The sequence below is a fragment of the Spea bombifrons genome, chromosome 3 (assembly GCF_027358695.1).
Source record: "Spea bombifrons isolate aSpeBom1 chromosome 3, aSpeBom1.2.pri, whole genome shotgun sequence".
Lineage (NCBI taxonomy): Eukaryota > Metazoa > Chordata > Amphibia > Anura > Pelobatidae > Spea > Spea bombifrons.
This window is the reverse complement of record NC_071089.1, coordinates 76640978-76665987: the sequence shown is the minus strand read 5'-3', so window position 1 is coordinate 76665987 and position 25010 is coordinate 76640978. Positions and strand designations below refer to the sequence as shown.

Sequence of the window (25010 nt, the reverse complement as noted above, 5' to 3'; positions counted from 1 at the left end):
GTTACCATATTGTTTGCTAAAGAAAAAAAATCCTTCCACATACCTCTCCATTCTGAAATAGAACAAAAAAGAATACATATTTAATCCATTAGTATATTATACATTATTTAAGGCATTTTCAAATAACATCTTAAGTGCCTTATTGATGTGGCATTCACTCACCAAGTTTAGCATGTTAGCTAGCTAACTTGGCATGTAGAGAGTTTCACTCTGTTCAAGCACAGCTTGGGTGGTTCAACCTCTACAAACCTAATTAATGAGCTGCTCCCATCTTTCCTGATAGGGCTCCACAGCTAAGTATTAACTGGGGCAGTTTTGTAGGTTCCTAAATTTGTGGAATCCTACAGAATTTCGCTGGAGCTAATTGGTCCTGAGTTAATTATCAGATTATTAGTTCAACTAAAAATAATCTCATCTCTCATCCATTTGGCATACACTGAAGGTGTATTACCACTATTCTTAGTGCACATATTTAGGTGAGATATAAAGGACTCTTACTGAGAACAATGATAAATGAACAGTTAACTATAAAATGAATGTCACAATTTTATAAACTTTCTACAATTTGTTTTAATAAGTTTGTGAAAGAAAACCATCTGCCACAAAGTCTAAACATTTATTTCAAACTATAATCTGTATATATAACCTAAAATCTATATAAATTGTTATACATAAAATAGAGCACGTGAAACAAAAAAACTACATTATATTGTAAGCAGGGAATCCAGAAGGTTTGCTCACTTAACTTTTTACTCAAACATTTCAAGAAAACTCTTAATACAGTATAGTTTACCATTCCAGGAATTTCACAGGCTGTCTCTCGTTTATTCTGATCTGGATCACAATAAATTCTTAATTTTTGAAGACTGAACTGAAAAAAAAAACTCAGAATCACTACTAATGAACATCTTCCTTACTTGAATTTGTTATGTCAAATCAACTAAAAAATAAAAATCTAACCATTATTATTAGTGACATTAGGTATTGTTTCTTAAGTACTGATATATTTTGTACAGTTACAACAAACTGATATGTAATAAATGAAATAACATTAGATATACTGTATTAATAATATACTTCAGACAAATGAAAGATAATTATTACAACATAATAAGTGTTACAAATCTAAGGTATAACATTAAAGCATTTAAAGGTAAAGAACTGGGAAAATTGTAATTCAATGAAAAAAAATCTTTGCACTATATGTCTGTTATTGAGTTAAAAAAATAGTTTCAATAAAATCTAGCACATTACTTTCATTGCCGCGTATTTACTAGACAGTATTTGAACAAATTTTTCAGTTAGTTTTTGACCCATTTGTTTTCAGGCAACAAATTAAGTTCCCTGCCCATTTGGTTCAGATGAAAATATTTTTAATTCGGAAACAAAATTTGTTGCCTGGTGCCCACATTCACTCGCACGCACGCACGCACGCACGCTCTCTAAATGTTTCTGCCGACAACTGTTCTTCATCTTTTATCTCCACTCTTTCATCTTCCCTCTTTTATTTTCTCTCTTCTATCGTCTGCATCTCCGCTGACATGACCTGAATCAAACATTACAAAATTACGGCGCTTCCAGTGATGTCCTCTCGCCCGTTTGGAGGATCAGACATAATTTAGCACAAATTTCCTACAGAGCTTTCGGTGACTTCCTCTGCCCCGTTTGGAGGATTGGGGAAGAGGACCTCACCGGAATCTCAGTCATTTTGGCAAGTTTGTACCAGGTTATGCCCGATCCTCCAATTGCATGAGAGGAAGTCACTGAAAGCGCTGCCATTTTGCCCCAAATCTTGCCACTTTTGGTGACATCCTGGATTAGGTGAGAGGACTTCACTGTAAGCGCCATCATTTTTAGGAGGTTATGCCTGCGGAGATGCGCAACTTATGATTGGTCATTAATGTAGGCCTAATATCAGAACTGATTACTATACTTTATTTGACACAGATCCCAGCTTTTATATTAACGAAAATTATGAGAGCTACTTTTTCTTTATTGTAGAATGATGATAGCTAAAAATAAAAGCAGAAGTAATATTCCCTAAAGTTGGTCTGCCTGGCATCCAGGCAGCCAGCATCAGCCACCCAAAAGCTGATTGCTGCGGGAGCACAGAGCTGTAGGAGATTTAAACCTAGGATGTACTATTACGTCATGCTTCCTCAAAAGGTAGCTGATAGTACATTCTGTTGTGAAGGGGTTAAAGCCTCAAACCTTAATCAGTCCTCGGTCTCACCTTGGATTCGGGATAGCATTATGCCTATTCCTGTATTGTGATAACCTCTAGAACTTTTGCTGGGAGGCTGTTTCCCTTACTACACCATTGTGCTTTAGTTGACATAGGCAGTTAACTTGAATTGTACCAGAACACTTTTAACATGGCATTAAATAGTATAATAAAATAAAAGTATACACTTTTTATCTGAAGATGATGGGAATTGTTTATGTCTGGCATTATTTAATCAAATTGTTTCTCCAATAAAAAAATGTATTTCTCTAACAGTTGCTAGCTATCTAGTTATCACTGGAATATCATTGCTTTCATTTTTATAGGACTGGCGAAACACACATAAACAGCACAATGACTGCATATGGTAGTGTGCCAAGTCTATTTCCCTAAGCTATGCAGGGGCCTCTTCATTTTACTTGATGATAAGAGCAAACTACAGTATTCTTACAAGAACATAAAAATAGTTTGCAAATGTCTGTACTAAACAATGTGAAGTAAATACAGCTGACATTTAATAAGAGGAATATATATATATATATATATATATACACAGTATATTTGTACACACTAAGTATATATATATATATATATATATATATATATATATATATATATATATATATATATACCGGTATATATATATATATATATATATATATATATATATATATATATATACATATATATAAATATAAGCTATTTAGATGAGTTATCTCTAGGCAATTATAGAATGGCTCTGTGGAAAGTATTCTGTTAAACACTCCATTGAAATAGCTGAATTAAGCAGTCAGAATGAACATTACTTTATGCTCTAAGAATATATCAGAACATGATAACCCCTTAAGGACTGATGATGTAATATTATATCCCAGAAAACTGGCACTTAAAGCCAGGGATGTAATATTACACTCTGATTAAGCATGAATTCATGTTTAAAGCGCTACCTTGGACACCAGAGTGTCTGTTTAATAGTGAGAAGCATGGATTGGAATTAATATATTAATCCTGAAAAAATAGTGTCTTTTTTGTCAAAATCAATACGTAACACCACTCTCTAAAGCAGATGTAAACGTAACATTGTGCTAAAATACACAATTCTCTTTTTTTCAACGTGTACATTAAATAACTTGCTAATGTTCTAAATGCAACCCACAAGATATCACACACAGTACTGTGATATCTTCAGGGCACACTAAAGCATTCACACATGTTTAAAAATGTTATGGTTGAGATTGTTTCTAATATTCCTTAGGCTACCTACAACAGAAATCAGGATATTTCTGAAAACTGTTCAGGGACAACTGAAGCTAATTTATCATCTGGCTGCTAACATGAAAGTATCCACTAAGCTGCCATGTGCTAGAGGAGAGGGTTTAACAAAATATGCAGGGTTTAAACTGCTTCCTATATTAAATCAGAATATCCACAAGGATATCATGGTCTCAGTATTTAAGACAGCATAGAATGCAGGGGTCTAAACAAAGCTGTCATACTAGTGACAATGAAGGTATAAACTGTATATTGAATTCCTGTATCTCTATCTCCTTTTGGATAAATAAAATGAATGGTATTACAAATGAAATAAATTAAAAATACATCTTGAAGAAAATATATATTTAACAAATGAAGCTGTAAACATGATGGGCTATGCAAATGCCTGGTTATACCTATTTCGGGTCAGTTCACATAATTATTGACACATTTAAACATTACATTTGTGTTTGTGTCCTTACCTGAACAGTTTCCTCTCGGCTTGTATACTTCCCAATTTGTGTTTTTCCACTAATGTAAATGCCTATAACAGGCTGCAACTTTCTTATCTCAATTTCTTCATCATCTACAAACAAAGTTGCATCTTGTTCCGTAACTAAGATCCGTATTTGGTGCCATGCTTCATCAAATAATTTCTATTTTAGAGAAGAGAGTAATAAATTATTATGTTTTATCAGTACAGGTATTGTGTATATACCGTATTTGCTCGATTATAAGACGACCCTGATTATAAGACGACCCCCCAAAATCTGAATATTAACTTAGAAAAAAAAGAAAAAGCCTGAATATAAGACGACCCCAAAGGAAAAAAGTTTTACCAGTAAATGTTAATTCATGTAAACTATTTTTTTTAATAAAAGCTATGATTGAGAAAAATATTTTTTTTCTTTTTATTTCTTGTATTTTCCAACCTGTCCCCCAGTTACGCACATCTGCCCCCAGGCTTGCCACTCCAATATGGCACTGTGGCCCATGATATGCCTTTTAACCCTCTATATGCCACTGTACCCCATGGTATGCCTTTTGACCCCCTATGTGCCACTCTGCCCCCAGAAATGCCTTATACCCCTATATCCCATTCTGGCATTTAGGGGGTTAAAATGCATATTATGGGGCAGAGTGGCATATAGGGAGGTATAAGGCATTTCAGGAGGCAGAGTGGCATTAAGGGAGTTAAAAGGCATTGCATAGAGCACTCTGCCTCCAGAAATGCCTTATACCCCTATATGCCACTCTGCCATTTAGGGGGTTAAAAGGCATATTATGGGGCAGAGTGGCATATAGGGAGGTATAAGGCATTTCAGGAGGCAGAGTGCTCTATTAAATGCCCCCTTAACGCCACTCCAGAAATGCCCTATGCCCCCATTTAACACACACACACACACACCCTATACCCCCATTTAACTAACACACACACACACACACACACTCTCTCTCCCCCCCCCCTCTCTCACCCCCCTTCCCCCAGTCTCCCCCCCCCTCTCTTACCGGTGCTTCCAGCCGGGGCAGCAGGTTGACGTCGCCTTCTGCTGCAGCCGGAAGGAGGTGTGGCTAGCAGCGGGGGTTTGTATGCGTCCGTCGCGTATACTTTCCCCGGCTGTCAGAGATCAGAGTTCCCCGCACCGGTGCGGCACCGGTGCGGGGAACTCTGATCTCTGACAGTCGGGGAAGGTCTATGCGACGGACGCAGACAACCCCTGCTGCTAGCCACACCTCCTTCCGGCTGCAGCGGACGTTGTCTACGCGGATCGCGTAGACGTCAACCCGCTGCCCCGGCAACACAGCAGGAAGCACCGGTAAGTGTGTGTATGATGGGGGGGGGGTCGGGTGAGACAGGAGGATCCAGGTCCCCTGCAGCGGTGCGGGGGATCTGGATCTTAGTCTCCTAATCAGACCTCTATTTGAGGTCTGATTAGAAGACGACCCCGATTAGAAGACGAGGGGTATTTTTCAGAGCATTTGCTCTGAAAAAAACCTTGTCTTATAATCGAGCAAATACGGTATATGCAGAATATGATACATGGATCAATAGCTTTTTATCTTTGTTGATTTGTTTAATTCTGGTGTACAAAGTCTATCTATCTATCTATCTATCTGTCTGTCTGTCTATCTATCTATCTATCTATCTATCTATCTGTCTGTCTATCTATCTGTCTATCTATCTATCTATCTATCTATCTATGGTGCCTTATTTTCTGTACTAATTAGACTATAATTCAACTAGTTACCCTGGTGCTATAGTGTTACATATAAAGCATAGAAAAGAAATTAGCACTCATGGGATTTTTGAAAATTCATGTCTAGTGGTTTATTCACAAATTCATCAACTTTTCAGTTTCAAGACCTTGATAAACATTGATGACTTTGAGAATAAACCACTGGATGTGAATTTTCAAACAATCCCATGAGTGCTTATTTCTGTCCTATCTATCTATCTATCTATCTATCTATCTATTCCATAACATGGAATTTACATATTAAATATTAAGCCCCAAGTCAAACAATGCATTTCATTATATTTTTCCTAGAAAAGTGTACATACGAACATATTACCTTAACACCAGGTGTGGTAAATGTGACAACCTGAGTATCATTGCTTTGACTGGTCGTAGTGAATGATAATGTTCTGTCTTCTCCATTTAATGAAACAGCTGTTTGAATGGTGCCATCAAGTGCTACTATTCTAAATAAATCCCACTTTTTCTTCACTTTGAATCTCTGAGTAGAAACAAAGACATAAGAAGGAGGCAGACCTTCTGGAAAAATATTCCTAAAAGATAAAAGCATTATAGTATAATCCATTCTATGTAGATTAGACATAACATATATACTTTGTATGGGGGGCAGTGGGAGATTAAGGTGTTATTGATAGCACCATCCATTCCAAATGGCCTTTTTTGACTATTTATCTTTATGTTTCTATAATCCACAGAATTCACATCTAGCTTCACAAATAATGCCTTTTCTTGCTTTATTTAGGTTCATATGGAAGCCTGGAATAAAAACCGGGCCGTAGACTTATTATTTATAATTTTTATTATTTTTGCTTCCAGATTTGTTAAGGCAGAGAACCTGAAGTCAGTGTACGTATGTAACTTATACTGTATTTACCAACATATTTCTATTAGATAACGCCACAACCAAATAACTTCTCGGGTAACATCACCATAGCTCTAAAAAAGTTAAAATGAGTGTAAGAAGTAAGACCTTTAAAATAATACAGCTGTTTTTGTTAGAGGTGCTAATTACAGTAGTGCTATAAAACATTAATGTGGAGTTCTAATATTGTAGCCTTGTAATGCCCCATTCAGGTGACTTTTAATGTGTTTCTTGTTTCCCATTTTCTTTTCTAAGGTCTCGCCCTTGCGTTTATACACTTTTTTTTACTGTCCTGCCTTATTAGTTTTTACGTCTTTGTACTTCTTTTCTTTTTTCCTTCTTTTAATTAATCCCAATTTCTTCTGTTCTATTTTCTACACATCTACTTAGCGTTTACTGTTACTACAGAGAACGTTTGGTGTAAAGAAGAGACAGGGTGGGTGTTATGGTAGTCATGAAACATGACCAGTCTCTGGCATTTGCTGATGTTGCAGCCACTGTATGGACCAGAAGGGAAATATTACAACATCTGAATTAATATATTGCGCGCAAATCTATGAACATAATTACCTTGTGAGTTCAGTTAGATCAATTTGAGACGTTACTTCAAAAGCTTTAGTTCTGGGTTTTGAGCCCTCAACTCTCTTGGCCTTTTTCTTATTCATACCCAACCCTAAAAGTATATCAAATCCCTTTTCATCTCGAGCTGCCACTGGGATTCTTGTTGGACAAACAGATTCTGCAAGGCAAATAAAATCATGGTTTTAATTTCATAGTAATATCTAAGGTATTCTATACCAACATATAAAAATAACATATTTATATTTTTTTACAGTTTAAAAGGCAATACTGAGGTCCAGACCTTGATAGTCTTGAAAGCTTGCAATCTATTATACTTCAGCCAGTATAGGTACCATATTTACCAAATTTAGTGATATATAGAGGATGAATGCTGATGTGCAGTAATGTTGCTTTTGCAACTAGTTTTTATCATAAGTCCTTTAATTTATCTTTACAAGCTAAGGCATCAAGCATTGTAATACAGTATAATATTGCATTAAACATATGCACTATTCATGTCCTTTTCGGTGACCTTTGATGTATATTAACTTTAAGTGGTCTGTCCAGCTCTTCTTGTTATTGACTTGCTGTTGGATGTCTGCTACTGTGATGGTGACTGGTTCCTGTTCTGGGAGATTGCTATATATATATTTTACTGTATCCGGTTGTATGAGTTTGTACCCAGGTCAGTTTTTCTTTTTATTTACTTGTTGATTAAGGATCATTTCTACTTTTTTATATATACAGTCATGTGAAAAAGAAAGTACACCCCTTTAGAATTCTATATTTTTACATATCAGCACATAATAACAATCATCTGTTCCTTAGCACATCTAAAAATGATGTAAATACAATCTCAGAGGAAAAACAACACCTGACATATTACACTGTGTCATGGTTTATTCCTAAAAAATAAAGCAAAAAATGGAGAAGCCATGTGTGAAAAACAAAATACATTATTACTGCGTCCATAGGAATTAAGATGCTAAGCAGCAGACAGGTGCTGCTAATCAAATGCTCTTAATTAATTGATCATCAGAAACTGTGATGACCTCTATAAAAGCCAAAGTCCTAGCAGTTTGCTGGTCTGGAGCCTCCAGGTGTGTGTAAACACAATGCCAAGGAGGAAATACATCACTAATGATCTTAGAGAAACGATTATTGCTGTCCATCAATCTGGGAAGGGTTATGAGGCCGTTTCCAAACAATTTAAAGTCCATCATTGTACAGTGAGAAATGTTATTTAAAAGTGGAAAACATTCAAGACAGTTTCCAATCTTCCCAGGAGTGGACTTCCCAGCAACTTTACCCCAAGGTCAGACCGTGCAATACTCAAGAGTTACATCTCAGACTCTACAGGCCTCTTAAATGTTAAATGTTAAAGTTCATGACAGCACAATTAGTAAAGACTAAACAAGTATGGTTTGTTTGGAAGGGTTGCCAGGAGAAAGTCTCTTCTCTCTAAAAAGAACATGGCAGCATGGCTTAGGTTGGCAAAGTTGCAACTGAATAAACTACAAGTCTTCTGGAACAATGTCCTTTGCACAGACAAGACCAAAGTCGAGATGTTGGGCCATAATGCACAGCATTACATTTGGCAACGACCCAACACAGCATATCAGCACAAACACCTCATACCAACTGTCAAGCACACTCACCTGTACACCAAAGTATTCTAAAACATGAGGCCATCTGTCCAAAAGCTAAAGCTTGGCCGAAATTGGGTCATGCAACAGGACTTTGATACCAAGCACACCAGTAAATTTACAACAGAATTACTAAAAAATGGACTCAACCCGATTGAAATTCTGAAACAAATGCCTGCAAAACTCAACAAACTGAAGCAACATTGTAAAGACAGTGAGACAAAATTATGCAATTGATAAAGTCATATAGAAAACAATTCAAGTTATTGCTACTAAAGGTGGTTCTCACACAATGGCTTCTCCATTTTGGCTTTATTTTTGGTGAATAAATCATGACACAGTGTAATATGTCATGTGTTGTTGTTCTTCTGAAGTTGTATTTACCTATTTTTCAGATCTGCTAATGAGTAGATGATTGTTTCTTATGTCCTGATATGTAAAACCATAGAATTCAAAGATGGTGTGACTTAATCACCATCAAGTTGGATACTGATAACTTCTTGTTAAAACCATGGCCATCCAGCCATTTTAGATATATATATATATATATATATATATATATATATATATATATATATATATATATATATATATATATATATATTTCTCTTTTCCTCTCCTCTTTACTTTTCAAGGATTCTTAATGCAGCCATGTCACTACTGCAGAGTCAGGTAATGTGTTATTTGACCCTGCTGGTGCAGGACAGGTGGGCATGTCAGATGGTGTGCATTTGGGGCTGCACACCAAAACACCTAATGAGCCACCTTACCAGGTAAGGGCAGGCAAGTACATCTGAGTCCCTCGCAACATACACACTTATATCAACACATACACATTTACTCTAACACATGCACTTACTCTCACACACTAACATGAACACACATACACGCTCTCTCTAAACACACTTACCATAAAACTTTTTCACTCACATACACCAAACCCCACACATGACACTTCAGCACATTTCAAACCATTTTCCTATAGCACACTTCTTTTCAAAATTTTCTTATTCAGGATTTTCCATAGCAATGTATGACCAATTTAAATATTTTAATAAATGTGTCTAGAAATGTATATAAATAAAAGCAAACATCTCAGAGTTTCTACTCCAATCTCATGCCATTTGAAGTGTATTATTAAAGAAATTCTGGTAATGGAATAGTAAATTTTTAAGATAACATTGGAATACCTGGTGCTCCATTTTTCCTTCTCCCATTTTAAAACACTAAAATTGTTACATACTGTAATTGTTCTATCCCTAATTTCCATAATGTTCTGAGGAACACATAAGTGTAGACAAACTTATAACCATGTCCATCTTTTTGGAATTTTTAATTAATTCTTTTTAATTTGACAACTAAAAAGAACCACCTTTGATTGTTACCATTGCTTCCAGTGACTGCAACACAAAGGATATATCTTGGATAATTACCAAACTAAATATCTTGGCTAAACATTTCTCTAGTGGATGAAAAGCCAGCCAACCAAACAATCAGTTATTGGTCAGGATCATTGTGCTCCTCGTTGACCCTCTGTGAAACAATGTGTACAAGCTGTATGTCCATTAGAGACCAGAATTAGGTATTATACATGTTAGAGTCACTGGAGAAGAATGCAGAAGACCATGGTGAACAATTTCTACTTTGTTAACTCATTAATCCTGTCTTCCTATCTTGTCTATTTGTATATATTTGTTGATTTGTTAACTTTATATATTTTTAAGGACCAATGGTGAGTCTGGTAATAATGGAGTTCTACAGATCTATACATGCAGATTAAGCAAAAAATAATGTATGAGAAAAACATCAAACTAGTAAAATGTTAAAATACCTTCACAAAGTTTCTGCTTTATAACTTCCCGTATTCTTGATATAGCAATGTAGTCTTCAACATAAAACACATACGTAGAAGAAGGCTTGTTGGCAATTGCTCTGAGTTCACTTTCTTCAATTTCTGAGCCCACTCCAATAGCGAAAAGGGTAATTTGATTTCTCCTTGCTTCTTCTGCAGCATCATTTACTTCATCTTGTGATTTGCCATCCGTAAGAACGATTGCAATTTTGGTTAAAGGACGCAATGACCTTGAAAAGAGATTATCCACAGCAAACTGAATGGCATTCCCAGTCCTTGTATTCCCACCCAAATACTGAATGGATTGCATTTTTTCAAGGAGACTCTGACTGGAATCATGCCTTCCAAGTGGAATTTCAAGGACAGGATAGTCACTGTATTGGACCACTCCAACTTGAGTAAATTTTGGTCCTATATCAAAGTTGCTTGTAATATTAACTACCCATTTTTTAAGTATTTCAAAGTTTTCTGGCCCCACACTCCATGAGCCATCTAAGATGAAAACTAAGTCATTTGGAGCAGTTCTGCAACCTAAAAAAAACAAGGGTCAATGGATTGATGACAATTCAGTAAATGACTCACTAAAAAGATGACGTCCATTAAAAAAGACAATGCAAGCCAGTCATTACACTCTTGAATTTAATCACGCCATCTATACTTAAGAAGCCTTACCAGCAATCCTGTCGGGAAATTTAGATGCACATGCAACATATTGGGCAGAATAAATGCTTAATTTTTTTTAATAACTGGTGAAACGTAAAAGGGTGGAATGTTCAGAGTTTTAATATCTCACTGTCCCAATAATTGGTGCTTTTCTCACCAGTATACCACAGTGGAAAGCTGTGTTTGAATATAGGTGAGAAGTCATTGTTTTGGGACGATACAATCATCTGTCTACCTCTGCTAATCACACAGAATCATTGTGGTAGAAGATCAACTCATTTAAAAAGTTACTAGACAATTAAAGTATTTTGTATCAGTTGTACTATATATCAAAGTTTAATTGAAAATGCTGTTTACTGATAGCTGTTAAGGCTCCCTAAAAGTTATACTTGATAAATGTATGTAATATAGTCTGCATTGGTAACCCTCCTAACAGTACTCAAATCCATACACTGCCTTAGTCTTTAGGTACTATTTTAGAACCTGAGTGTTCCCATCATCGATTATCCCACTTTTGATATAGTTTGTATGATTAATGTAGAAAGGTGCCAAAATGTCATCTCACTGAATTAACTAAAATTTCCCGGGCCTGGCTCTTTAAAATACACAGTAAAGCCAGTAAATTAAAATGTCTTATTTTATCAGAAATCCTGGTTGATTTGCTGCTCCATGCAGATCAGATACCACATGCTATGGAGGCAGTGTACCAGTAAGGTTGTTTACCCCATAAGGTGACCCTCAATTTTGCAGCAGAGAAGCTGCAACCCCATAGACCTGCCACTTTGGCTTAGTTGGCCCAGGCCAGTACACACAACTGCCTGGAAAAGGCTATGTCCATGGAGTCTTATGCAGCTACCAAAATCAGGGGTCTATGCATTGCACAGCATCATCTTCTAATTTAGACAAAGCAAAGCAGTTTGTAATAACTAGAAAAAAATGTCTGCATCTGCAAGCAATTTAACTTGGGTAGTGTATAAATCAAAATAATATATTAGTAAAAAACCTCCTCAGTTTGATGACATTTAGCATGATGATTTATGTTCACAGTCTAATAAGTTCTGCCCATTGTGTCTATTTGTCATATCAAAACTTGAGATGGACCTTCATACGGCATAGGAGCTAAAACACAGCTAAAACATTAGATTTTATTAAATTGTAATTTTATTTATTTGCAAATGTTTAATAACTACCCAACTAAGAACATAATAAGCTCAAAGTCTGTGTTTCAGTTAAATCTCATATTTTTAAGATTTCATGTATGATTGAACCAATGTTGGCAGACATAAATTTTAGCCCTTGGTTGCTGTCTATTGAACATGGCATAATGGTAGCTCACACCATTATTGACAGGGCTATAAGAAATATTAACTGCAATGCCAATGTTCCACTACAGGCGGCGCTGGTGCTACTTATATCATCAAAAAGAAAGCTGGAACAATGGGGATTTAATGTAATTAGATTATTTATGGCAATGCTAATAATGTCCATTTAGCCACAGACTTTCATTAACAGGGTCCAGTAATTAAGACTTAAATATTCTATTACCCCAATCAGTATGATTCCGGAGTCAGTGTGTTTCTCTAGTGGGCTAACTAAGCTAGGATACATACAAATGGCTAGTATGTGGCTGTCTGTAAATATTATATAAAGGCTACTGAAAAAAGCTCAGTATTTTTGAAAGATTATTTTTAATCATACTAGTATTAACAGAAATGGAGAAATGGAGTTCCTCTTTAAGCAGACAGTAACTGAAATATAGAATCAACTGTCATTCCCTACTCTTTCATGCATTTGCTGAAAGGTTCTGTACTGTTTTATTCAATTACTGAGTAGATAGTTTAAATTGGTTGATTAAAAATCCCTTATTATATTATATGAGCAGAAGATGTTTATCTCTCTGGTATCTCTATGGACATATACCTCCCTTAGTTGATCAGCCCAAGTACATAATGAGAACCATTGATGATCACTTTCTCTTTCACTCCACTAATAGCTGGGATCTAAGTGGAATAAACATTTTTGGTATCATCAAGCAGATACAGTATTTGTTCAACAATACAAATTCCTAGAAGTGCAGACTGAGGTTAGACTGGAAAATAAAGAAATTTGAAACATCAGGAACAATTGCCAATGTCTTTCGGCCAGATAAAGGCGATGCCCTAAAGCAAAACCATAGCACACCCTCTAGATTCAGGAGGTGTTCAATTCACAAGGCACATTTAAAAATATCACCTCTTTAATACTTTACCAACATCTGTAAATGCAATTTTGATATTTATGCAGAAATTACTGGCAAACTTTATACATCAGCCTTTGTAATCGGTCTTCAGAGTAAAAAGAGTAATCTACATTGTATCTGTAGTTAAAGTAGAAGTGACACAATTATGTTGGATAAACTAACTAGTTTTTGTTACTTGGTAGAAACTTTACTTTACTTTACTTTACTGCAAAGTCCTATTAAGGTTGGTGGTTTCATATACTACAACCAAACATGAAATGGGAATATTGAAGCTTAATTGAAAATCACTGCAACATCTTAGCATCTGCTTCCAACATCAGTGTTTACAGTGGGTCATAAAGTTATAGCTTACTTGATCTTGTTTCACCATCTTGTAGTGACACTTGATACGGGAATACTAGCATCAAGACCATATAAAGTTTGCAGTTTATCCATGCCATCTATGGACAAAAATGTGAGACCTAAAGACAAGAAATGAGAAAGACCAATTACTGTATTAGCTCTTTAACACATTTTCAAATGTCCTGTTTTTCTCCGCTCCTAATAAAAAAGAAAACAAGCTATAAAATAGACCGTTTACTTTGAGAATGATGTCAACATTCCTGTAGAACAAAATGTAATATATAATTGAGGTAATACATATCTGGCCTTTAAAATAAACAACACATCCCTCCATGTGAGAAATGAATATCTCTTTTTTAGAGATCTCTGCACAACTAATTTTAATATATGACAAAGACAACATGAGTAAACACAAAATGCAGCTTTTAAATGGTCATTTTGTTTAATGAAGGTGAAAAGCGAATTAACACCTAGATCACCCTTTTGAAAAATCTTCTTTCCCCCAAATCTAATAACTGGTTGTGCCACTCTTGGCGGCAACAATTGCAATCTAGTGTTTGCAATAACTGTCTTTTACATTGCTGTGGAGCATGAACTGCCGTTTTAAGGTCATGCCACAGTATTTCATTGAATTGAAGCCCAGACTTTGACTAGGCCACTCAAAACCTTTTTTTTGTTTATCCAGAGAGGGGCTTGCTTATGTGCTTTGGATCATTGTCCTGCTGCAAATCTCAACTGCGCTTGGGCTTTAGGCCACAAAATGGTAGCCAGATTCTCCTTCAGGATTTTCTGGTAAAGAGCATGAATCATGGCTCCATCAGTTATGGTAAGTGGCCTAGGTCCTGAAGCATCCCCATACCACCAGAGTGGTTGACTGTTGGTATGATTTTCCTATTGTGGAATGCTGTGTTAGCTTTACGCCCGATGTAAACATGGTAAGTGGCAAATTATATAAGAATGTACAAGAGTGTTGCTGCTGCGGTTTAATGTTCATAAATGTGAAATAATGCGTTTGAGACATATAAATCCCAAGGTAGCATTTAGCATTGGGGACAATAGAAGAGAGTGATTTAGGAATAATTATCTCTGATGACTTAAAGGTAAGATATGTATAGCATAGAGCAGGGGCGTCCAACATGCGGCCCGCGGGCCAAATGCGGCCCGCGAGACCTCGAGGTGCGGCCCGCGTAAGATCGGCAGCCAGGGCAACCGATCTTACGCGAGCCGCACCTCAAGCCCTGCTACTTACTTGTGGGAGGGTCTTCTGGACTGCACACAGAGGAAGCGGAGTTCACGTGACATCCTACTTCCTCTGTGCGTTAGCAGAGAAGGCAGAGGGAGGCCGCGCCCCCTGCTGAAGTCTGTAAGCCGCATCGAGGAGCTGCAGTACAGGTAAGGGGGTGGGGAGGGTGTTTCAATGAGTGTGTGTGATTGAGGGAATGAATCTGCGAATGAATGATTATATGAATAAATGAGTGTGTGTGTGTGTGTGTGTGATAGCATGGATGTGTAAGTGCTGGAACCTAGGCATGATGGGACTGTGATTGCTGTTAGCAATCACACTCCTATCATGCCAAGTCAGCCAGTACATGCTGAAACCTGGCCAGCTGCCCCCCTTGTGTATTGATGCTGCCAGCAGTATGGGGTCTGCACTTACAGCCACCCTGTACCAGCATGAACTGGCTGACTTGGCATGATAGGAGTGTGATTGCTAACAGCAATCACAGTCCCATAATGCCTAGGCTCCAGTATTTACTGGATGGATGTGTAAGTGCTGGAACCTAGGCATGATGGGACTGTGATTGCTGTTAGCAATCACACTCCTATCATGCCAAGTCAGCCAGAACATGCTGAAACCTGGCTAGCTGCCCCCCTTGTGTATTGATGCTGCCAGCAGTATGGGGTCTGCACATCACTTACAGCCACCCTGTACCAGCGTGTATTGGCTGACTTGGCATGATAGGAGTGTGATTGCTAACAACAATCACAGTCCCATCATGCCTAGGTTCCAGCATTTACTGGATGGATGTGTAAGTGCTGGAACCTAGGCATGATGGGACTGTGACTACTGTTAGCAATCACACTCCTATCATGCCAAGTCAGCCAGTACATGCTGAAACCTAGCTAGCTGTCCCCCTTGTGTAGTGATGCTGCCAGCAGTATGGGGTCTGCACATCACTTACAGCCACCCTGTACCAGCATGTACTGGCTGACTTGGCATGATAGGAGTGTGATTGCTAACAGCAATCACAGCGAGCACAGTCCCATCATGCCTAGGTACCATTATTTACTGGTTGCCTGGGTTGCCAGCATTTACTGGTTGCCAAGTCATATTGCTAATTTTGTCCAGTTGTGTGTTACCTACTTTTATTAAAAATGTGAGTTTTTATTATTATTTTTAAAGGTGGGGGTCATTTTCGGTTTTGGCTAAGTGAACCCTGAATGTTTTGGTCCAGAATTTTCATTTTAGTTCATCCCTAGAATAAATCTAGGGAATCCTGAATTTGTAGTCGCAAAACTTTCTAGGCCCAGAAATCAGTGAGAGGAAGAGTAAAGGTTTTGTGTCATTTCACTTTATTTTAATCTGCATATTCTATTAAAGGCCATATTTTTTGTCACAGTGAAAAATGAGTGCGGCCCGCGCACGTATACAATTCTGATGAAGTGGCCCACTGCAGAAAAAACTTGGACACCCCTGGCATAGAGGAAAGACGAGACATGGCAGATGTACTAGAAACATTTAAATACCGTATTTGCTCAATTATAAGACCCTGATTATAAGACGACCCCCCAAAATGTGAATAGTAATTTAGGGAAAAAAAAAAGCCTGAATATAAGACTATCCTATAAGAAAAAAAGTGTTACTAGAAGATATTGACATGTAAACTATTTTTTCATATTTAATAAAAACTATGATTGAGAAAAATGTATTGTTTTTTATTTCCTTTTATTTGCCACTCTGCTCCAGTTATATGCCACCCAGATATGCCTTCTACCCCCTATTTGCCACTGTGTCTCCCAGATATGCCTTATACACCCACATATGCCACTCTGCTTCCCTGATATGCCTTTTAACTCCCCATTTTCCCCTCCCCAGATATGTTTTATACGCCTATATGCCACTCTGCCTCCCTAATATGGCTTTTAATGCCCTATATGCCACTCTGCCTCCAGAAAACCATTGAACCACCCCACTCCCCGACTTACCAGTGCATCTCTTTACTTGTGACCTGTGCTTCAGACTTCCTGATGTCTAGTGGGGCAGCCGGTGGAGGTCTGTGCGATGCAGACCTCCACTGCTGCTGGCCAGTACTTCAGCCGTGGCTTCTATGACGGAGCGCCAGCATCACATGACCTTCCAGTGCTCTACCATAGAAGCCCTGGAAGCAGTGGAGGTTGTCTGTGCGCATCCCGCAAATGTTCACCGGCTGCAGGATGCGCACAGACACCCTCCACTGCTGCCGGCACTTCTATGGTGGAGCACCAGAAGGTCATGTGATGCCGGCACTCCGTCATAGAAGCCCCCAGAGGAAGTGCCAGCAGAGGCTGCCAGAGAGGAGGATGCGGGTCCCCTGCAGCGCTGCGGGGGATCTGGATCTTAGTCTTATAGTCAGGCCTCTATTTGAGGTCTGATTAGAAGACAACCTCGAATATAAGACGAGGGGTATTTTTCAAACATGTTGTCTTATAATCGAGCAAATACGGTACATAAAGGGATTTACTAAAGCACAGGAGGCAAGCTTATTTTAAAGCAGGGGCAATGTTAGAACAAGAGGTCATATTCAAATGCTTAGATGTAAAGTAAGGACATTTTACTTTACTGAAAGAATAGTAGATAAATGGAACAAGCAGAAGTGGTGGAGGCTAATACAGTACGGGAATTTAAACATGCATGTGAAAGACATAAATCTATCCTCACTATGGGACCAGACCAAGGATAGGGGTTGAAATTTCTTCCATCAAATTCGATGTTTCTATGAGGCAAACAAGGCCTGCAGTTCTGCATTTTAGTCTGGGCTCTTGTGACCTTCTGGATGAGTCTTCAATACACTCTTTTATGAATTTCGGTAGGCTGGTCACTCCTGGGATGGTTCACCACTGTTGCAAGCCTTCTCCTTTTGTAGATAAAGGTTCTCACCATGGTTCGCTGGAGTCCCAGAGTCTTTGAAATGCATTTGTAACCAATTCCCAGACTCATAGATGTCAGTGACTTTGTTTCTCATCTTTTCTTGGATTTCTTCAGATTGCAGCATCATTAGAGACCTTTTAGCCTAGTTCACTTTGCAAGACAGGTTCAAATTAATCGATGTTTAGAGCTGTGTCTAGTGAAATTGAATCAAATTATCAGTTCAATTTGCTTAATAGGTTGATTTTGAAACTAAGGGGACAATTACTTTTTGCATATGGTCAGGTAGGGTTTAAAAGGTTTTTTCCTTCTATACAAAAAATAATTTACAACCTGTATTTTGCGTTTACTCGGGTTATCTTTGTCTAATATTAAAATTTGTTGAAACATTTAAGTGACAAATATGCAAAAATAATAATAATTTCCCTATGCTGTGAATGCAGAGTCAGACTGTGACCACAAAAATCGACTGCTCTCTCAACCCAGTGTGGCAATATTAATTGGAGCACAAAGCTGGGCTTTCACAAGAGTTTCTTTAGGTCTTTGACTATTTCTTGTATATATCTATTTGTTTTGTTCCTTTTTTCCTGCCTCGGAGGTTCTAGGCCGTTTGACTCAACTTTCTATTAATGCTAATCTTTATAGATTCTTTATAGATATTACCCACCTTTCTCCTTCTCTAGACTTGTTGCTTTTCCTTGTTGCTAAGTACAGTCCCTTGTTTCATCTCCTCTTGTATTCTGTATCCCCTTTACACTATTTATTCTCTCATCTCACCCCAAAAATTAGAAGCACTTATGTCGACAACATTGAGTCTTCAACTCAAGTGAACATTTAAACAAAAATAAGCATATTCATTTTAACACACTACTGTGAAATTTGTACCCACTAAATAAATGTATAATAATAATAATATGCATTTAATATACAGTTCTCTGCATTTTTTCTCACTAAGCCACTAAATGTCTGAACACATTATGCTTTTTTTCTTTTTTTGATGAATGTTTCACTGACATTATGGTCATGAATATGATTTGCTTTTTTGGTTATTAAATAAATTACATCCAAAATACACATTTGCGTCATGAATTTAGCAAAGAAACTTAACTCATCAGTCTAACTGCTTCCAATAACAGAAATGTGTCAGACCAGTTTTACTCAGAGTCATTAATAATAAAACTCATATCATTACAAGAAATCTTCAGACATAGTCTGAAATGAACCAGCTTACTCCAGTAAAAACAGTATTAGATGAAGTTCAGCTAGACGTCCATTTCTTTATTCTCTGTATTATTCCACATTTTCAAATCCTCACAAAATATTATTTGAGAAATTACTATATTTTTTTCTAACTGAATCATAAAGTTGCATTTATTCAGTAATGTATTCTCGGTCAGTATCATTCCTTCTTACATTAACAGCTGGTGCACCTGCAAAGCCTGTGAGAAACAAATTATTATTTGTTTGTAATAATAGATAATTATCTATTATTATAGAATTTGCCAATTTTATATGGCAGTGTATGATAACAGAAATATAAAAGCAATGCTTATCAAGTTATTAGCCATGTTGGTTACAATTAAGTTGTTGAGGGAACCTTGTGCAGGTTGAAGGTACAAGAGCATTATTGTAGTGAAGTCGAGCAACTCTTTGAATGCCTATCACTTCCAAATATGGTCAAGATATCCGTACTGTATATACTTGCAGGTCACATTTTAATTCAGATGGATTTCGACAATAGTAGCCCCGAGATTTACAGCAAAGTGAATGTGGTTTCATGAGCTATGTGATTTCAGAAATATGTGTCTTAATAAAGCCAAATATGAGAAAAGCAGCTCTTCATAATGTATATTTATTGCAGAGTGTTTTCTTGAAAGGAAAGCTGATTTAATTAAGCATCTTATATAACCCCAAATATTTCAAATGGCCCAAGAAAGCTCCCTCCTAGTTGCAGCAGAAGCTTGATGGGGTTCATAATGTATAATGCGCCCATAATCTATGGCCATATTAGAGTGTTGAAATATTCAGCTCAAAATCCCTGTTTAATAAGTAGCGAAACTAAGAGTCAGTATTTTAAACTCACACACCACTATTCCTACATATCCTGTGTTAGCATGCCTAACAGTGCGTTTCCACCCACAGATCAATCCTACCACTGTTAGTCAAAGAAAGACATTAGGTATATGATTATCTGAATGAATATCTAAAACATCAAACCATTTGGCTGGTTAAGGTGCAGAAAATATAAATAGTAATATTGCACACGGTGAAGAAAATCACAGTAAGTGAAGAAATGTGAAGTTGCTCATTGGGAAGTAAAGTAATACAGGGGGTAGATATAGGAGTGTAGGCCATTTTATCAGCTGTCAGCATTATACGGTATTGTTATTAAGATGGTTTCAACTGTTAACATTGATGCTTGAACATAGTTCATTAAATAGAAAGGGGATATTTGTAAATATAATATCTGCTGGTCAGATGCCATTGACATTGTAATTTCCTTAAATTACCTCTGCAAGCTATTGAAATAACTAATGATTGTTTTCTTATGACATTTCAAGTTCAATATTTACTTTAAAAAAATGCAATACTTTTGAAACTCATGCCCACATTTTTCTGGAACAGAGCAGCAAAAGAAATGAAGTTAGCAAATCAACTGAAGCTAGTAAAAAAAACCTCTGATTTCTTAACCATGTTTTAGGCTTGACGCCCACATTAAAAATGCCATATTTTCTTTTCTTCTCCTTCACCTGCAAATATTAACATACAGTCACATTTCTCGCCAAGAGGACATTTTTCTATTACAATGTAATGTTTACAATAGCTTGTACTTTTGTTTCTTACAGCTATTATAAAAGTACTTTTGAATATTTTGCATACCTTTGGGAAAATTTATAATTCAGGACTCTTAAACCCTTCAAGTACATATTTTGTATTTTATTGTATTGCACTATGTTTATTTGTTGCAGAAATGTTGATGAAATGTCAGTCTTTTACTCAGCTATAAATACTACGAAATATTTTATTTCCCAGAATTGTGTCTGCTCCTTAGCAGGTCTAAAAATTAGGTAAATACAACCTCAGATAAAAAACAACACCTGTATAACATGCAGGTAGGGTTTCAGCCTCGTAGTTTAGTTATAAAAGTGCGTGTTATACGCCGATAAATATGGTATATATTTAACAGCAATCTCAGGCATACCTAGATTCCAGCATGTACTGCTAGGCAACCATGGGCATGATAGGAGTGTGACTGCTGTTAACAATCATATATAAATTATTATTGTTGTATTTTTTTGTCCAATTTTGGTGTGTTACTTTTAATAAAGGTGTGGTTAACACACCAAAATTGAACAAAAAATTCAATAACAATAATATATATATATATATATATATATATATATATATATAAAATTAACAGCAATCACACTCCTATCATGCCAAGTCAGCCAGTCCATGCTGAAACCTGGCTAGCTGCCCCCCTTGTGTATTGATGCTGCCAGCAGTATGGGGTCTGCACATCACTTACAGCCACTCTGTGCCATGCACCCCCACTTACTCATGCATGCACGTACACGCACATTCATATACTCATTCATTCACAGATTCATTCCCTCAATCACGCATACTCATTCATACACCCTCCCCCTTACCTGCATTGCAGCTCTCTAGATGCCGCTCACAGACTTCCGCAGGGGCCGCGACCTCCCACTGGGTTTTTCGTATTCTGTGCAAGCAACTTCTCTTGTACTGCACAGAGAAAGCAGGAATGGAGCAGAGTCATGTGATGTGACATAAATCAACGTGACTCTGCTGGGCTTTGCTTTCCCTGTTCAGTACAAAAGACCCTCCCACAGATAAGCAGCAGGGCCCTTGCGATCCCGGTTGCCCTGGCTGCAGATCTCACATGGGCCGCACCTCGAGGTTAGGTGGGCTGCATTTGGCCTGCGGGCCGCATGTTGGACGCCCCTGGACTAGATCATCCATTAAAGTAACAGTAAAGTCATGCCACTTAATACAGTGATGCTCAATATGCAGCCCAAGTAACTGGTGCTAAAGAATATACTAACAAAAAGGAATGCCAAATATTTCTAGTAATCCAACCAATATAATTAATGTGAAAGCTACAATAACTAGAACTTGCAAGCCTTCAAAAAACTAAACTAAATAGCACAATCACCTATAAGAGTATTTCTCTCTATAAAATGACATCATTCTAAATAAAAACAATGTATTGGCTTACCCTCTGGGAAGTATTTGTCAAAATAAAATGTATTATGGAATTTAAAGCTTTTTGAGTAAAACACTAAAAGAATAATAGTAAGTAGTCTAAAAGCAAACTGCTTTCCCCATTAATGCACCGTAGACTTTTTATCCAATGCCAGTTCCTAATCAAATGTGTCAAAGGAGACACTCTTATCAATCTTATCAGTAAACTACCACATGAGAGGAGGAAAAGCCTGCTGACCCCTTCTATTTATCTTAATGATCTAGACGTGGTGATAGATTTCTTCTTAATGGTTTTAAAAACTTCTCAATTTCTCTAAAATACAGTATGTATGTAACTCTTCTTTTTCTTTCTCTTCCTTTGTCCTGCTTCATTTTGGTACCTTTTTTTTCTTTTGCAGGACCTTGCAAAGTAATAGTTGCAACCTTTAAGCTGTTGCACAGACACTTGATGCCTCCAGACTTAAAGAAAACTGTAAAAACCAGGCATGGGGCAACCCTGATGACATATGTTGGGCCGACTGCTGGTTATACAAGGTCACACTAGCTTTTATGCTGATGTTACATGCAGCCACTCTTCATTCTTCACGTTCACTAAATCACTTACCAAAGAGATGTGTGCTACATTTTGCTCTCTGAAACCAATCACTGTATATATTGGATTTTTAAACACTGTGTCCATTTACACTGTGTCTATTTACAAAATCACTATCTAGAAATCTAGTTTTATTATCTATGGATTGCATGATGATTATATTTTAATTTGTTTTTTTATATATATATGTCTGTATGCAAGATGTTCAATGGTCAGTTTTGTTTTGCAAGATCCAGAGCTGTCTGAGCACTGCATGTTAAACTTAAGGCCAAATTAAAATACATTTAAAATGTTTTCCACTTTTTAGTGAAAATGCACAGCATTTGAAACATCTGCTGGTATGGCTATTGCCATAGTCCCAGTGAATGACATGGTCAGTATAATCAGACATATTGGGTGACTGAAATGGAACCACTAAAGTAGTCCTTATGTCCTTGAACATATACATTGGCGAATGTTGGGCCATTTGACAGATTAGCTCAATGAAACAATAGAGTACACTTGTCTACAGATTAATTTCAACTAAGCCAATGTGCTAATTGATAGAACTAAAAAAGTATTGTTTTTGTTGCGGACATTTCATATTCTGTTATACAGTTTTCTTTTCAGCGGTATTTGAGATCCCTCAAATCATAGGTGAACTTGAACGGATCAGAATAAGAAAATTGAAAACTAGTTACAACTTATTTCATAAAACATACTGGACAAAAAAGGGTTCCTGGCAAACTTCAACCAAGAAGGTATTTTAGTGAACTCATGCTTAAATCAACTGTTTTCTTATAACATTAGTTGCCCAGTGCATGTGTACCTAACGACTGGGTGTTACATGAATAGAGTTTTTGGGATAGCACAAATAACGTAGGCTCTAAGATTTTATGCTCTGCTAATGTGACAAATGCTAAGTGAGAGCAAATTTTAGTGAACTGGTCAAGAAAGAAAGTACACTAATCTGCAACGACTATGGAGTTCCAGGGAATTAACCCCTTAAGGACAGCTTTTTTCTTTCTGTACCCTTTGTGACCGAGGCTGTTTTAACCTTTCTGGTGTCCTCATGTTTAGCTGTAATTCTTTCCTCCCTTTGATTTACTGTACGCACACTGCTACAAATTACAAGTTATATGCTGTTTATTTCAGGACATGACAGGCTTTCTTTAGATACTATTATATCATCTAATTTACCATAAAAAATATGAAAAAAGCATTTTTCTGACTTTTATTTTAAAAAAAAACCTTTTACTCATCTACAAAAGGTAATGAAAAATACTGCTAAATAGATTCTATTTGTCCTGAGTTTAGAAATACAAAATGTTTTTTATGTTTTTTTTCTCTTTGTTTTTTGCAAGTTATGGGGCAATAAGTACAAGTAGCATTTTTTTCAAACCTTGTAATCCTGCCCCCATGTTCTATTTGGGACATCTTTAAAGCAGATCAATTCAAATTATCCCTGCCAAACCATATATTTTGAAAACTAGGGACCCCAGGGTATTTCAAATGCTAGTATTTTAACACTTTCCATGCACTAATTCTACTATCAGCCTTTGCCAATGTTTGTGATAGAATCTTTTGTGTGTTTTTTATACATTGTACTTCAGTTATGAATTTACATCTACTGGTATATGTCACTTAAAAACAATAACCACATTTGTGTTCAGCAACATCTCCTGAGTATGGTGATGATGCCACCCATGCATAAGTTTGTCAGGTTGTTTGGGGCAAATAAGTTTTTCAACTTGGAATTTTGAAATCTGGTCAGCCGGCCACATGTCCTATTTGGGACATCATTGAAGCCAATTTAATTTACCCCGTCAAACCATATATTTTTAAAAACTAGACACCCCAGGGTATTTATGGTGGTATTTTTCTTCTTTCCATGTACTCATTTTACCACCAGCCATTGCCAAAGTCTGTGGTAGTAATTTCTTTCTGTTTTTTTTAATACACATTGTATTTCAGGTATAAATTTACTGCTCCTAGTATATGTCACTTCCAAACAACACCCCAATATGTGTTCAGCAACATTTTCCAAGTACAGTGATGTCACCCATGCATGTATTTCTTGGGTGGATTGTGGGCTAAAAAGCCACATTTGGGACATAAGAAAGTTAAAATGTTTGACATCTGGAATTTGGGATTTTGACATCTGGTAATCCTGCCCCTATTT

The 25010-nt window shown here is 36.9% G+C and overlaps 1 protein-coding gene across 1 annotated transcript in view; it reads right to left on the bottom strand.

Moving 5' to 3' along the window:
* The window catches only part of COL21A1 (collagen type XXI alpha 1 chain), an 83571-nt gene that overhangs the window by 46299 nt on the left and 12262 nt on the right, over positions 1 to 25010 (bottom strand). Inside the window, exons 2-8 of the mRNA XM_053460592.1 lie at positions 13912 to 14020; positions 10637 to 11188; positions 7169 to 7337; positions 6053 to 6269; positions 3961 to 4134; positions 794 to 871; positions 44 to 52 (exon numbers count right to left, since the gene is read on the bottom strand). Of these exons, the coding sequence (XP_053316567.1) occupies positions 44 to 52; positions 794 to 871; positions 3961 to 4134; positions 6053 to 6269; positions 7169 to 7337; positions 10637 to 11188; positions 13912 to 13999 (1287 nt within the window). The 5' untranslated portion in view covers positions 14000 to 14020. The remainder of the gene's footprint in view (positions 1 to 43; positions 53 to 793; positions 872 to 3960; positions 4135 to 6052; positions 6270 to 7168; positions 7338 to 10636; positions 11189 to 13911; positions 14021 to 25010) is intronic.